The 14,992-nt window shown below is 40.1% G+C and overlaps 1 protein-coding gene across 2 annotated transcripts in view; it reads right to left on the bottom strand.

Moving 5' to 3' along the window:
- Window positions 1-3,447: 3,447 nt before the first annotated feature.
- Window positions 3,448-14,992, bottom strand: part of jade2 (jade family PHD finger 2) — a 175,653-nt gene continuing 164,108 nt past the window's right edge. For both annotated transcript variants that reach the window (XM_067492162.1, XM_067492161.1), the window contains one exon: window positions 3,448-14,970. In XM_067492162.1, the coding sequence (XP_067348263.1) occupies window positions 14,197-14,970 (774 nt within the window). In that variant the 3' untranslated portion in view covers window positions 3,448-14,196. The remainder of the gene's footprint in view (window positions 14,971-14,992) is intronic.

The following is a 14,992-nucleotide window of genomic DNA, read 5'->3' as shown; positions in this document are numbered from 1 at the left end:
TGTTCTCTGGGCCAAAGCTCATTAAAAATGGTCTAAGGCAAAATGGAAAACTGATCTGTGGTCAGATGAATAAAAATTTAAAATTCTTTTTGGAAACCATGGATTCCGTGTCCTGCAGACTGAAGAGAAGAGGAACCATTCAGCTTCTTATCAGCTGACAGTTCAAAATCCTTGTAAAGGAAAGAAAAAACAGATCTAATACAGGAATGGATGAGTAGTTGACCCTGTTGTTACACCCCTGTCTAGGGGGTTGAGTTGCAACATACAAAGATAAATTAGGCTGTTCCCTCTCAGGCCCCCAAACCAAAATCCAGGATCCAGATGTTCCAACAGTATGACATTTATTTTAAACGAAAGAAAATGTCATACAAACATGACACTACAACTCAGGGTGAACCGAGGGCAAAATAATAAACAAAATAAGCTATTTCCCAAAGAAAGTGCTTGCTAGCTTCTAGAAAGAAACAAACAAAAAGACAGTCACTAACCCTAACTCCCTAATGTGAAAACGAGAGAAAACAATCAAAAGCAAATGGCAGTTCACCCCTACAGATTCAATACTATTTACAAAATATACAATATCTATACAAAACCATGGCACAAAGCCTAACAATTCAAAAATGCTCAACAAGGTTTGGAGGCCAAGGACAGAGAACAGGTGCTGCTGCCAGAGAAGCCCGTCTGGCTGTTGGGAACCGTACTTTTCAAACTCCAGGAAGTGTAGGATGGACCAATCAGCTTCCAGTACTGCCCCCCAATCCGGCCAATCAGGCAGGGCACCTATAAGAACAGCAATTAGAACAACAACACATACGGCCAGGCCCATAACACAGGGCATCCACCACACCAGCATGGCTTTGCAGAAGAAGAGTCTGGGTTCTGAACTGGCTTGTCTGCATTCCAGACCTTTCACCAATAGAAAACATTTGGTCCATCATAAAATATGTGTTGATGAGATTTGCAAATCATTGCATCTGTTTTTATCTGTGCATCTGTTTTTATTCATGTTTTACACATCTTTCCAACTTTTTTGGGAATTGGTTGTATAAGAATGATCCTGTCAGTCCACATGTTCTACAGCCCTAAATTATAGAAAGTCCTTTTCCCCTGCACTTAGACTTAGTCATAACATTTTTGCTTTTATTGATGCACAATTTTTCCACCTCAGGCGACATAAAAACATTCTTGCAAAGTTTCTAACTATTGCATCATTTTTTTCTGTGGCAGGTGCATGAAAAAGTTTGCCTGAATCTTTTTGTGGTGTTCACAGCTCTAAAATGTTATTCTGCTGTTTACCAAACAGCATCTGACCATGTGGTGATTGATGAAATGGGAATAAAAGCCTAAAGCTTTGCAAGAGAAAATAACATCCAAAGCTCTGTTTTGAGATGTCTGAAGTTGCTTAGTGGGATGGTGATTTAGTAGTATAACTAAAATGCAGATGAAGCCAGTTAAGCCTCCACAATAGCCTAGAAGAATAACATTAAAAATGATTTTTAAAAGGTTTCCAGAGAAAAGGAATGACAATGTAAGCTTTGCAAGGCAAGCCAGGTGCATGAAGTCTCTCCAGGTGCTTTTGCTTTGTACAGCTAAATCGATTTGAATTATTATGTCTGTTTCGTTTGGTTCCAGTGTGTGTTTGTGTGAGTCGAGAATTGGTTTCAATCTGAATCCAAAAGATGGTTTTTAGATCGTAAAGGAGATAGAAGTGAAATAGAAAACAGCTGGAGGAGATGGTCAGATTATGAGAAAGGGAAAAAAAAAAAACAGCTAGAGTAAATAAAAAACAGATCTAATGCAGGACTGGACGAGTAGTTGATTAATCAACCCTTTTTCTTGCTCCAAGGCCCTGAAACAAAGCCAAGAGAAGAGTCTATATTTACTGTGCCTTCATAAACTATTAAAAGCCCTTCGCCTTTTCCCTGCATTTTACGATTCCACATCTGAAGTCAGAAATAATTCATGATGTAACAACTGTTCTTCACTCCTTCCTGGAAACATCTGCATCAGCTTATTTGGATTTTGTCGTATGGCTCGATCTTCACATCCATCCACATACTTTCCCTGGGTTTCAGATCTGGGCTTCGGGGCCACTGAAGGACTTTCACGTTGTTGTGAAGCCACTCCAGCATTGTTTTGGCAGCATGTTTTAAATCCCGTTGGAGCAGAAATTTGTTGGCCCGTTTTTCTGGCATTTGGCACTTTAATACATGCTCTCCTCAAGATTTGCCTGAGTTCACAAGTCTGCATTGTTCATTTCGACCTCTGGCCAAGTCTAATGCCGCACCATCACACTGTGAGGTATGGATAGTGCTAGAGGTTGATGATCTCTGACCAGTTCCAAGCTGTCACTTTGAATTAGATTTGAACTGATTGGAATTTCATTTCATCAGGTCACAAAATATTGTCCCCTTCTTATTAGTTTTGCACATATCTATTGACATACTGTTACTGTGTGTGTGTGCTTCTGGAAGAGGCTAATTTCTTTAGTGTTGAAGCTTTGCTGACATTTTCTTTCTGGCAAGTTTTCTGTTATGATTGAAGAAGGTTGAAGGTTTAATTTTTTATTTTTTTTTAGTTGTCTTGAGGTTCTTGGCCACCTGCTTCCTGATCAGGGTTTTTCTGGGCATGTTGCTTCACTGTGTCAAAGACTAGTTCTAGGAGGAGTCTGGGTCATTTAAATTCAGTATGTGCATGCTCTTAACTCTAAAACTGGTTGTAGTTTTATTCTCTGAGTGAATAAATCCTAAAAACTTTAAATTGGATTCTATACAAATGTACTGCAAATCCTAAGCAACTTCCCAATTTCTTTCCACATTTCCAACCAATTAAACCCAAGATCATCCAATAATAGCAAATGGTTGTGCCATTTTCCTCATAGGGTCCAATTAAGTTATTGCAGAGCAAAAGGGAAAATTAAAAAGACGATCAAGCCAGTAAAATCGTGGAAAACATAACAGAAACATTGCATTTCTGTTTTCCACCTATTTCCTTAGACTCATCATTGCATGAATTTTTCCCAGTTTTGGTCTTTCCTGTGAAAGTTTGGTCATGTGATTCATGTATTTCATGATTCATTTATTTTTTCTATAGCCTTTACTACACCAACAGTTCCATCTTAGTCAAATCTAAAAACCCTTGCAATTTTAGGATTTTGCCCTCAAAGAAGTTTAAAAAAAAAAAATAGGCTTATTTATTTTGAATTCAATTTTTTTCATTCGAATAGCATTTTGCAACATGGACTCCATGAAAGATCAGGATGGAAAATATTAGCCAAAATTTTAAACATTACAAATAGGTTTTCGATTTAGAAAACAGAACTTTGTTGTTTTGATTGATTTCTTTTTAACCATTAATTTGAGAGACCAGTGAAACCTCAGTGTGTGTGTGTGTGTGTGTGTGTGTGTGTGTTTGTGTGATGAAAAAAAAGAATGAGATGCTGAGAGATTTGTGTACACAGAAAGCACTGCTTTATTGACTGCACTGGATTGGTCTAGACTGGATCAGATGGGACTGGGACTCCATCAGATGAGGTTAGGAGCTGAGGGGGTTGGGGTAAGAGTTGGATGGGAAAGGGTACAGACAGGTTGAGGGTGGGTGGGGAGGGCAGGGTCATAGTCATAGTGGGATGCAGCCATCATTAAGGCAACACAAACAGCATGCAGATACAGTCACAGGAAACATCGTCATCATCATATTGCTTTTCAAAGTCTTGCTTAAAACATTGAAATGTACAAAAAGGAAGAAAATAGGTTTTTCGCACTAATGAAAAATACATTTTTTAAATTTTTTCCCTCCTACAAAGAAGATTCTAATACAAGAAAATAAATATAGCAAAAAAAGCCAAAAAATAATTTAAAATAGCTCTTTTTCATATATGTTCAATAGTTCTCTTTGCTATTAACAAATGGCACAACATTCTTTGAAACAAAGAATACAGAAGGATTAACTCCTGCAACATTCATATTATTGTATTAAAGAACCGATGCAGAGTGGAGGAGAAACTGGACATGACAGCAGAGATTTTAACATCTTTGTAAGGACAAATAAGACAGGAGGAGGAGAAAAGACTTGTGTCCAGCTCTGCTTTAATTGATTGGATGATTGGTGGTTAAATAGTGCCTAACTATGACCAATAATTTGAAACATGATACCCAGTAAAAAAAAAAAAAAGGTACTGAAAGCAGAGAGAAGGAAGAGACCGTTCAAACACGAATCAGCTTGATGAATGACTTCAACACGAGCTGAACATAACAGGTTAATATAAAAAAAGACACATGTCCTAAAAGAAGGTTTAAATAAAAGCTGTTTGTTAGTGAAGTCTTGCAAATCAAAACTCCAGTTTTTCAATGAATTTCTGTTTCATAATGTGTTTAAAACCTGAGGGAGGGTTGCAGGTCAGGAGAAAGGAGCAAGATTTTGTTTATATTAATGAGATTCAGAATGTGCCTGCTCTGCACTCAGAGAGAGAGAGAAACAGAAAGAGATGAGATGAGGGAGGGACATGGAAAATGCCAAAGCAGCAAAAAGGTAAGGACAGCTTCAGAAAGAGGATTAAACAAGGAGACAAGGAGGAAAACGCTTCAGAGAACATCCGCAGTAAATTCCTTTATGCTCAGCTGGCTAATAAAGGTGTGTTCAGACCAGTACTAAAATTAATTTACTCCCGTAGAAGTACTGTTGCGAAACTGTACTTAAGTACAAGTAATATTACCTTTGTAAACATTTACCAGAGTAAAAAGTCACCTTTTGACAATGTAATGACAAAGCATTGCTAGGTAATTTATCTTCTAGGACCAGGTAAAGGAGGCAGTGCAGGAGCAATTATGTAAAATGTTATCGATCTGTGGTCGTTTTATTCACCCCAATCAATCAATTGTCCAGATTGTACATGAACTTCAAATCCCACCAGAAACTTGATGTACTTTACATCTGCACACTACTTTAGATTTATAAAGCACCAAGATGACAATAGAATTTCAAATTATTTCCAACTTGTGCAATCATGCTTTTGCCACAGTTCATGCAGCCGCAGGCAATTTCACATTTAAATCTGGCCGCGAGCCCTTTTGACTTGTGACGCATCTAAATTTCATCGCGCCTTGTTTGAACACACCTTGCGTGGCAGACAATGTACGAGCTCTCCCTTCACATAAAGGGAAGCAATGGAAGCGGAGGAGAACGCAAAAGGTCCGTCACTTCACTGGGAGAACCACTGATCGCTGTACAGTTTAAACTCAATTTATCCCAGAATCTCTCTCGCCTTCAAACCCAAAAAAAACCAGAATGCTTGCTGATGTACCCTCTTGCAAACATGTATCACAGTAAAAACAGAGAGATGCCCGATCGCCCCAGTTTAGGTTGTCAAAATGGCTATTTCTCCCCAGTGTGTGTCAAAGATTGGACTGAGGGGACAAATAAAGGCATATATGACAAGAAGATGAGCGTTTTCTTGTGCGTGAGAGGCAGCGAGCTAAAGAAGTCAGAGAACAAGGACAGAAGAGAAAAAATGTTAAAGCAGAGCCAGAAATGCATGCAGTACAGAGGGCTTATAACAAATGATCCTCACCATCATCTTGCATCCAGATTGTGTCTAAACTTGATTTATCCAAATTACATTTACACCTGGCAGCAAAAGGCCTTGTGCTCAAATGACTCTTTCCTTCATAAAATAGATTCCCACCCACATCCTTTTGTAATATTTATGTTTTGTGCATAGTTCCCAGCTGAATTTAAATTGAATGTGGTTCCGAGTGCCTCTGGGAGGCTGTAGCTTTAGCTACATAGATCTTGTGAGTCTTGGTTACATTTACAGTGCACCTCGATTTGTCTGTGGTGATATAAGTCTGAACAGAGCTGGAACCTCCCAGGAGCCTAATGCTATAACCAGATGTAATGGAAGGTTGAGTAAACTGCTCAGATTGTGAGGGAGGAACCATAAACGGGACTCAGCCATGTTTCCATGCACATTGCAAGGACAGGTGGCAAAAATATCTATATAAAAACGCAGAGTTTTATGATTGGATTGTTATTGATATTAACTGTTGAACTCATTTATTCTTAGGTCTCAATACAAACACACATAGCCACAGTTGGTGATTATGGTAAATACTAACAGGCTGATAATAAAATTCAAAGAATAAGCCCATTTTTTGCCTTTGTGTAATCTTACCAAATGACAATTAAAGACCAAAACCAACAATGCACCAGTCTGTCTCTTCACTACTCAGCTAATTCTCTCCGCTCTCAGTGGCTTTTTATAGTAGTGCTGGGAACTATGGCCTGTAAAATATATTTTAAGTTTAAGTTTTTAAGTTTAAGTTATTACTTTTGGACAATGGTTGACTCAAACTGAAATTTAATCCTTCACGTTATTTTTTTTCTTCTTCTTCTTTGAATTATTGTGCAGTTAAGCGAGACTTAAACCTGCAAAAATTACAATTACTTGTACCACTTGAAACGTTGTCCTGTACATTCATAGAACACGGTTATGTGTTTTCAGTGTTAGCTGTGCCACCAAAGTGTACTGGACGTCACACTACCCAGCATGTAGAACACACACTCAGTTTTTCAGTATTATAATACAATATAATTAAGTTAATTTCAGTCCATTGCCCTCGACTGTTAAGTTCACTACCTATGAGCTAGAGTGAGGTAGTCATCTGGTGTGAGGTGGTAGAAGTAAACAAAGCCATCACTCAAGTAAAAGTGCAAGTACTTGCCTTACTTAGTACTCCATTACAAGTATAGGTACCGCTTTATTTAGTCTTCTTGAGGTACAAATGTACAAGTAAGCCAAAACTAATTACAGTGTGTGTTCATTACAATGAAGTAACATGTTAGCAGTGCAGCTCACTGATGTTTTAATCGTTTTTGGACAGTAGTGGAGATTTAAGGTACTCGTTCATTGTTGGTTGTGGTCTTTTCATGGAATGTGTTGACAGCACAGGTATGTTTGGAAGATGCTGGTTGAATTTATAGTTTTGCCTGCATGTAACGCATGCAGCAAATAATGCACAGTAACTGCGTAGCCACGAAAGGTGACAGTGGTGGTCATAAAAAAATCTGTAACAAAACTGAACTGTCTTCTGGGCTGTTCATGCTATTTAATGCAAATCTGACCCATTTTTTTAATGCTGCCTTCCTGATTTGATTGTTACAGTTTGTTGCAGGAAATACTTGGATAGAAACCCAGCTGCATGTACAGAGAGAGAGATCAGAGAGAAAAAGAGAGATGAATATGAGGAAGGGAGAGGGCAAGGAGAAGGAGATTGGCCTGGTGGTGTTTATATTAGCTGCTTGTTAACTTGACTGTGTGGACGGGCTGCAAGCAGAACACAGGGGAAAGAACAAGTTGTACTCTTTCTATCTCTCTGGCTCTGGTTCAGAAAATGTTCCCCTCCTCACATGTACTTCCACTACACGTGCCTGTCATTATTTGTCCTTAAAGCTACAGACATAACTTTTTCTTCTTTTTTTGGGATGGGGCGGGTTGGGGTGGGGGGAGTGGTTCTATGCTTCCTTAGCAATTCACAAACAGCCATGTGACCACCAAGGAGGCCGGATCACCAGACAGTAGAAGGGAAGAGAGGAGAAGCTGTGGTGGGAGGAAGGATAAAATAGGTGAGGGATTCAGGGTGGAGTGAGCTCGTGGTGGGAGGAGGAGGAAGATGGTGGATGGTGGAGGCAGAAGTAAGGTGCACAGTTTGTGCAGATGTCTTAAAAACATTTCTTTGTGCTGCTCTGGAGGCAGAAGTAATGTGATTGTGTTGAACGTTAGGAGGAGTCAGGGCTCAAAGATGAAGTGATTAACTTTTGCTGGATATCACGAGAACGTAGGGGAATTGCTTCAAATTTGGCACAAACAAGGATGAACTGATTAGATAAAAATATTATCTGGTTTCAGCTTTTCCAATTCTACTTTCCTGTGTTTTTTATATCATTCTAACTTCAGTATCTATTACGGGTTTAAGATATTTGAAGACATCAACTTGGTCTCTCAAGACTCGTGGTGGTGTTTTTACTATTTTGTGCAACGAAATAAGGATGTTTGCAACGCAATAGCCTCACTGTGATTTATGTATCTCCTAAAAACTGATTGGTGATAAAATATGTAGTTTAGCATGTATTGGCTAGAAACTGCAGCTTCATTGATCAGTCTTTCATGATCATTGTTGTGAATATTGTCTATAAAATAATACAATACTTAAATGCTGATTCCATCTTCTAACTGTTCAAACTGATTTTCACATGTCTCATTCACCCGTAGTCCAAAAACCAATATATAACCTATAAATATTCAGTTTGCAATCATGTATTACAAAAAGCTACACCTAATTATGAGATTCGGGAATGGAAACAGAATTTCCGTCTCAAAACATTATTCAGATAAAACCTGAAATGGCTTCAATTACATTTGTCCGTAGACTAACAATTAAGACTTATCATTGCAGCTCTAAAAATTACATTTTTATAATTTTTATTTATTATAATTTTATAATTACATTTATAATTTGTTGATTTTCAAAACAGTTGCGGCCCAGACATTCTATTTTCTAACATCTCCTCTCCCATAGAAGAGGGTGGCAATTTAGCAAGTTTACTTAAGTTCAGACTCACTGTATTTGCTTGTATTGAGCTTGACAATGTGTGTGACAGTGACAGCGTGTTATCTTGTGGCATGAATGAAATTACTCTGGCCCTTTGAGTCCGACAATTTTAGCTCGAACTCCACAAATTTGGCATCATTCTGCCTCCACAGCAGCTTTGTCCGAGAGAAATGTTTGTATGAGTAAACCTTCAGTCTGTGCAGTGTGTCTAGGTTGTGGATGTCGAGACCTTGAAGCCATAACTTTGCTGTAACAGAGAGGAGAGCAAAGCACCAGTAAAAACAGAGGAAGCAGATCATGATCCAGCTTTCTAGTTTGATATGAGCCACAGCGGCCAACTAAAGCGTTACAAAAGAAAAAAAAAAAAAAAACAGCTTGCAAATGCTTTTCAAAACACGGAAAATAAAGTAGTAATAGTTGAACAGTATTGTACATTATTGTAGATGTATATAAACTCCATCGGTAGCTAAATAGGTGGGTGGGTAGGCGGGTGGGGTTATCAGGCTGGCATAGGACAATAAAGCAAGGACTAGACAATGAAATCAGAAATGGGAAGCACTAAGCAAATATTGTCTTCTTACTCGATCTGTATTTCCAAACGGATTTAGGCAAAGAATTGATGCATTTTAAAATTTTAGATAAATGTTTCAATAGTTTCTCTAATACAGAGAGAATGGGAGCCGTAATAGATTTATGCCCCCAAATGAATTCGATGGAAGGCTCACTTAGTGTGAAAGCTTAAAGCATTGTCCCATCCTGGCTTTACTGACCTGAGAACAGCCTCACACCACTTTTCTATTGGATGAAGCAGCAACCACAGAGGAAGAGAGATACTGTTTGCCCATCTGGTTCCCCACAACCACGTCAGCACGGTCATTTTTGCCTTAAAACGGTGGGAATTCGACTTTTTCACTTTGGATTTCCCCCCCCCCCCCCAGCATTTTGTTGGTGAGTGGCCCTCACCTTTTTCCTTCCTGCTAATAAAAAAAAAAAAAGCTTCAACATGACCTTTTGCCAGCTGAGGAGGTTCTGAGGAACCCAGCCCTGTTGGTGCACTGATGTCTTTCCAAGGAGGTTTACAACTGTGTCAGTACAGTGGACAACAGCTGTGTGATTTGTAGGCGACAGTCCAATTACCTTCGGCAGTTGGTGTCTGTCTTTTCAGTAGAAGTCTGGGGATTGATCACTGTGTGTGTTTCCGACCTGCCATTGCATCCATGATGTCCCGTAGCTTATTTCTGTGGCGTTTTATTCATGCCGACACCTGAGAAATCCTGCTCTGAGGCCTTTACCAGCTCGCCGCTTAGAATATGTATATTTATTCATTACACATCTACACAATGTAAAGTGGTGAGAGGCCACAGGGGAGCATGAACTCCCTTTAATTCCCCAGATCTTCTGTTGACACTTTTTCTATACTCTGAGGCAAAAACTTTCAACGCAATGACTCATTTTATGTACAAGAACAAAAAAACTCAAATATAGATATCTGACCTGACAGAGTTGCAAATTTCAAAGATCATCAGAGCACATTTTGGGCTGTGAGCCAACACCCACACCAACGTACCACACAGAGGACAGTGATGCTTTGAAGCTGTGTACTAGTGGATATTGATGAGAAGAACCTGCAGAAGACTCCAGTCTACAGTATCTACGAAGCGGAAGGAGAGGGCATTGAAGCCACACTGTAAATGTAGAATAATAATAACCAGTTTGTGTTTGCTAAGACTGCACAATATCTAGGAAAAAAAAAATCTAAACTGCAATTATCAAAATTTGCCAGTCTGGGTTCTATGTTGCTCTTCCCGGCTTAAAAATTGACTCACAAACTGGAGAATGTTTAGAAATAGCGACCATCACACACAAAGTTCTGCAGAGGGGAGATTATTTTTCCTGGTAGCACTGTGCAGCCTTAGCATTTGCTACTACATGTTAAGGCCATGCATGTGAGGCCTTTACTAATACCACTGTCTACAAAGTCAGGCTACTCTGAACATTGAATATTGAAACCAAGATTACATTTTTCTGTTTTAGAAACACATGAATTGTAACAACCACCCGGTGGAGGATTCTGTGGGCTGTAATGATACTTCACCACATCCTCACTTCAAAACCCAGGCTTTGGAGCGGTTATTGTTGTTGTATGTAGTTATGGTCAGTGTCCATGTGGGTTGTAATAGCGGTAGCCAACGTAGAAGTCCATAATCGTCCACCTGTCCTGTATTTATGCTTTTTGTACAAATTCAGCAGCTGCTTTTAGACAGTACTTTGCACACTTCAACAAAAAAAAACCAGCCTTTTAAAGACAGGCTTTTACAGACTTTGCCTGTCTGCGGTGAAAGACGAGCGTGGAGGTGCAACAATGCAACTCTTCTACGATGGCTACACCTGAAGGAAAAGGAGACAGTCGGAATGCTGCCATCTGTAATAATACTCTCCTGCTGTTGGGGGGGCGTTTCACTCAGAGAAAGCTCATACTTCCTGATGCAGTCAGGACCACATATACATAAAAAATAAGTCATCTTGTACATTATAACCCTGTTAAACCAGCTCTGGTGCGCGTATGTGAGCTCTTTGTTTTGTGTTCAGTGAAGCAGCATTTGGCTTTTTCTGAAGGGGGTTCATTTGTGTGTAAGTCGCCAGCCTGGTGCTGTTGTTGTTGTTTTTTTTGGATGAATTCCCATGAATGTACATGTGGGAAAATCCAGGTTCAGTCTATTGTTGGTGGTGCAGTAGAGGGTGGGGGGAGGGGTGGGGTGGGTAGGGGGGGTCACAAAACACCACACCATGGTGCTTGAGCTTACAGTGTTTCTAACATAATCATGTTGAGCCGGACTGAACCAAGCTGACCTGGACAGTGCTGGCAGAGTTGTCTGACATCCTTATCTAACATTCTTCATTTTGAAAACCAGAGACTGAACATGTGTATGTGTGTACATAAGATGTAAATACGCTGCCTTGATAAAACAGATCTGTTCTTTGGTGTGGTCACTTCAGAAGACAGGTTAGAAACTGTCCATAAAGGAAAACAAAACAGGAAGCAGATTGGACTTGCACCTCTATCTAAAAGTATGTTCTTCAGACCTGGGTAAAGCAGCCCCTAAACTTATTTGTGATGCCTTATCACACTGCAGTTTGGCTCCAGATGGGGGGATATGAGCCGTAAGAAAGGTGAAAATTAAAAATCACAAAGCCAATATTATCTTACAAGTCCCAATAATCTTATAATCACAATAAGATGAGCATGAATTGTTGGTATAGACTATTGAACCCAGGCCTGATAATCACGTGGTCATACTGAGAGAAGGAGCATGCTCAGTAGTATACTCAGTGGTGTGGGAGCTCAGACAGTGAAGGTTGCCAAATAAGGAAGTTTCTAGACATACGCACATCACTTTTCCATATATATATATATATATATATATATATATATATATATATATATACACACATATACACACGGTATATGATATAAAATGTGTAGATATAGGTATCTATGTCTTACGTCGCTTTTTAGATAAACTTTTTAACCTTTTAATCTTTTTTAAAAGTTTTTTTTTTTTATCCCCTGAGAATATCATGGACTGCTCAAAGTACAAAATACAACTCTCTGAGAGAACAAAAACGTTATTTAAAATCAATTTTACAAACAACTCAAGTTAAGAACTTGGGAGCACAGGCCTCTAGAGCTGATTATTACGTTGTCATTAATCTAAGAGGACAAGGTGCAGCAGATCTATCCGTAACGAGAGCATGGCCATGTCATTGTTGGTGGAATAAACCTGCTGGATGCTAAGCTAAATAAAACTGTTTTGGGGATCTTGTTACACCACAATTACAAATCACATAGGAGATGCCTCTGATAAACATTATTAGAGGTATGACAAAGCTGAACTGTAAATTTCGGCAGCCTAATACAGTAACCGGAAGTAAGATGTGTCTTTTGATAGACTGGAAAAGCTAGTAAGGGGACGTTGATTTACGTTGACTCTATTGTGACATGCTTTTTAAATTTTGTCTCATCAATTTGTCATTTGCAAAATGCCGAAAATCTGCTTTGACACATGCTTATGTAAATGGACACGTTCATGAAAAATAATCCTTTTTGATGCATACTATTGAACTGATGGGAATCGGGCGACACAAAATGTTTTTCTAACAATCCATAAAAACCTAAATGAGAACGGTCTAGCAACTTGGTGGTCACAGTGCAATCTGGCCAAACTCTGTGTACTGATAGATCTGGTCTGCAATGATTACTGTATGTGGGCACAGAACAGCATGCAGCTCTTTGCACTGATAGCGTGATCTTATGGCTCTGCTTCATTAACACTTGCAGATGCTTTGTTGATTAATAGCAAATGCCGTATTTAAATCCTTGTTTCAGGCACTAGATATTTAAGGTGACGAGAACAATTTTGGCTACAAGTGGGGAGGATTTCATTTTCATTTGATTGTTAAAAATCCGATTGAGAAACGACTGATTGATCGACTTAATGATTGTAAGGTTGATTTAGAAGTTTGTGGCGGGGGGGGGGGGGGTCGAGGGGAGGCAGGGGCCTAGGGCGAGCGACAGAAGGCACAGAGTTTCTACGATTATTTTTCTCCAAAGATTCAGGCTACAAAAAAAAAAAAAAAAAAATCAGAACAAAACTTAGAAGTAGGAAGATTTTGAAAACAGCTGACAAATGTCAGACCAATTATTTCAATGGCTGTGATGTGAGCAAACGAATTTGCTTATGGGAGTTTGTATGTCATTGTTTGTGTCTCTGTGTGACAATTTGAATATGCACCAGGATTGGGGTCAGTTTTTTTATTTTTATTTTTAACTAATCAAAGTTTGGAAATGCTAGTGAGGATAAATTTGACTATTAAAATTTTGCATTTTGCAACTGAATCAATGTGATGAGAATTGACCCCAACCCTGAATGAGCATCTATTATACACACACGAGTGCTTACATTACAGCTCTTATGACTAGCGAGTTGTGCTTTTCAAGGCTGAATACATGTTTTCCCATGTCACTCTGTACATATTCAGAACAACTCTGGTGTGAAATTGTCTTTCCATTGAACCCATTCAGGAAATCAAGGACTCATTGGATGTATCTCAGGCCATAAAATACCAAGAGTGAAACAGACCCTGAAACCAGCTTGAAGAATAATAATAATAATGCCCCAAAGCGTTTGTTCCCAAGTCTGGCAGATACCACAGACATGAGTCCAGAAGTGGATACTTCAACGCCCAGAATCAAAATGAATCTGATATACAAATGAAAAAAGACTAAAGGTAATGTTTTTCTTCCTATTTGTTGAATGTATCAGATTTTGTGGTTAGCTAGCAATTAACTAGAGTCTATTGGAGAAGCTTTATTGTAGGACAGGCAAATGGCTACATTCAGATTCCCCCCAAGAACGACGCAGGTAAGAGCTGAAGAGATTTTCCACTGGCGACAGGGATTTGGTTGAACAAAGCCATCCAACTGTGTTTTGTAGACTGTATACTGGGCACAGATGGAGAAACAATTAGCCAGTGAGAATCTGCTTGGATATCTGTGTTTGTTTGTGTTCATTCGAGTCTCAGTACTTTAGGATGCCAGCACGCTCCTTCGCAGCAGGTCCTCGTTTCCAGAATGCAACTGTGACAAGCGGAGTTTGCGTCCGCCAGAGCGCATGTCTGAATCACTCTGCTCGCCATCAGAGAAGTACCCGTCGGTCTCTGCAACATCCAGTAGAGACATGTCCTTTCCTGTGAGTGGCAAGTCTATGGACTCCAGTCCCGCTACACCTCCGCTTACGCTTCGCCCCCTTGATTTACCCTGGCGGGAAAGACGGAGCCGTGGGCGAAGGATTGCTGTGTCGGGCACTGTGACCCCAGGAATGGAGGCCAAAGGCGAAGATGAGCTTGTGATCAACCCAGATCCAGCCCTGGATGCAACACCATTCTCGGCGTGGATGCTGTCCCACGGGCCATGGTCCTCCGAGATGTGACAGGAATCCATTTTGGAGATGGGTGGTTGCGGTGGTGGGTCTCTTTGCAACTCGGAGCTTCTGGTCTGGTGGTGATGCAGATGGTGGTGGTGCAGGACCTTAGAGGAGCCCCTGGACTTTTCCCCCTTTCGACTCACGTGCCATGGGCTTTCCTCCACCACGCCTGCCCAGGGACTATTTGCGGTGGAAGGGCTGCTGGAGGTGGCCACTGTGGAGAGGAGCGTCTGGGGCTGGGTGGGAATAGTCGGGTGTCCACGAGCATGGGGCTTGTTAGTTCCTCGCGGTTTCCGGCCCAGCTGGGGTGTCTTCCAGGTGGACTGCATGGAGTTCTCCATCATCAGGTTTAGCAAGCTCTCCTCGCCCTGCAGCAGCTGGATAAGAGGACGAGAAAAG

Source organism: Channa argus, chromosome 22, assembly GCF_033026475.1.
Source record: "Channa argus isolate prfri chromosome 22, Channa argus male v1.0, whole genome shotgun sequence".
In the NCBI taxonomy this organism is placed as follows: Eukaryota; Metazoa; Chordata; class Actinopteri; order Anabantiformes; family Channidae; genus Channa; species Channa argus.
This window is presented reverse-complemented; position numbering and strand designations above follow the sequence as displayed.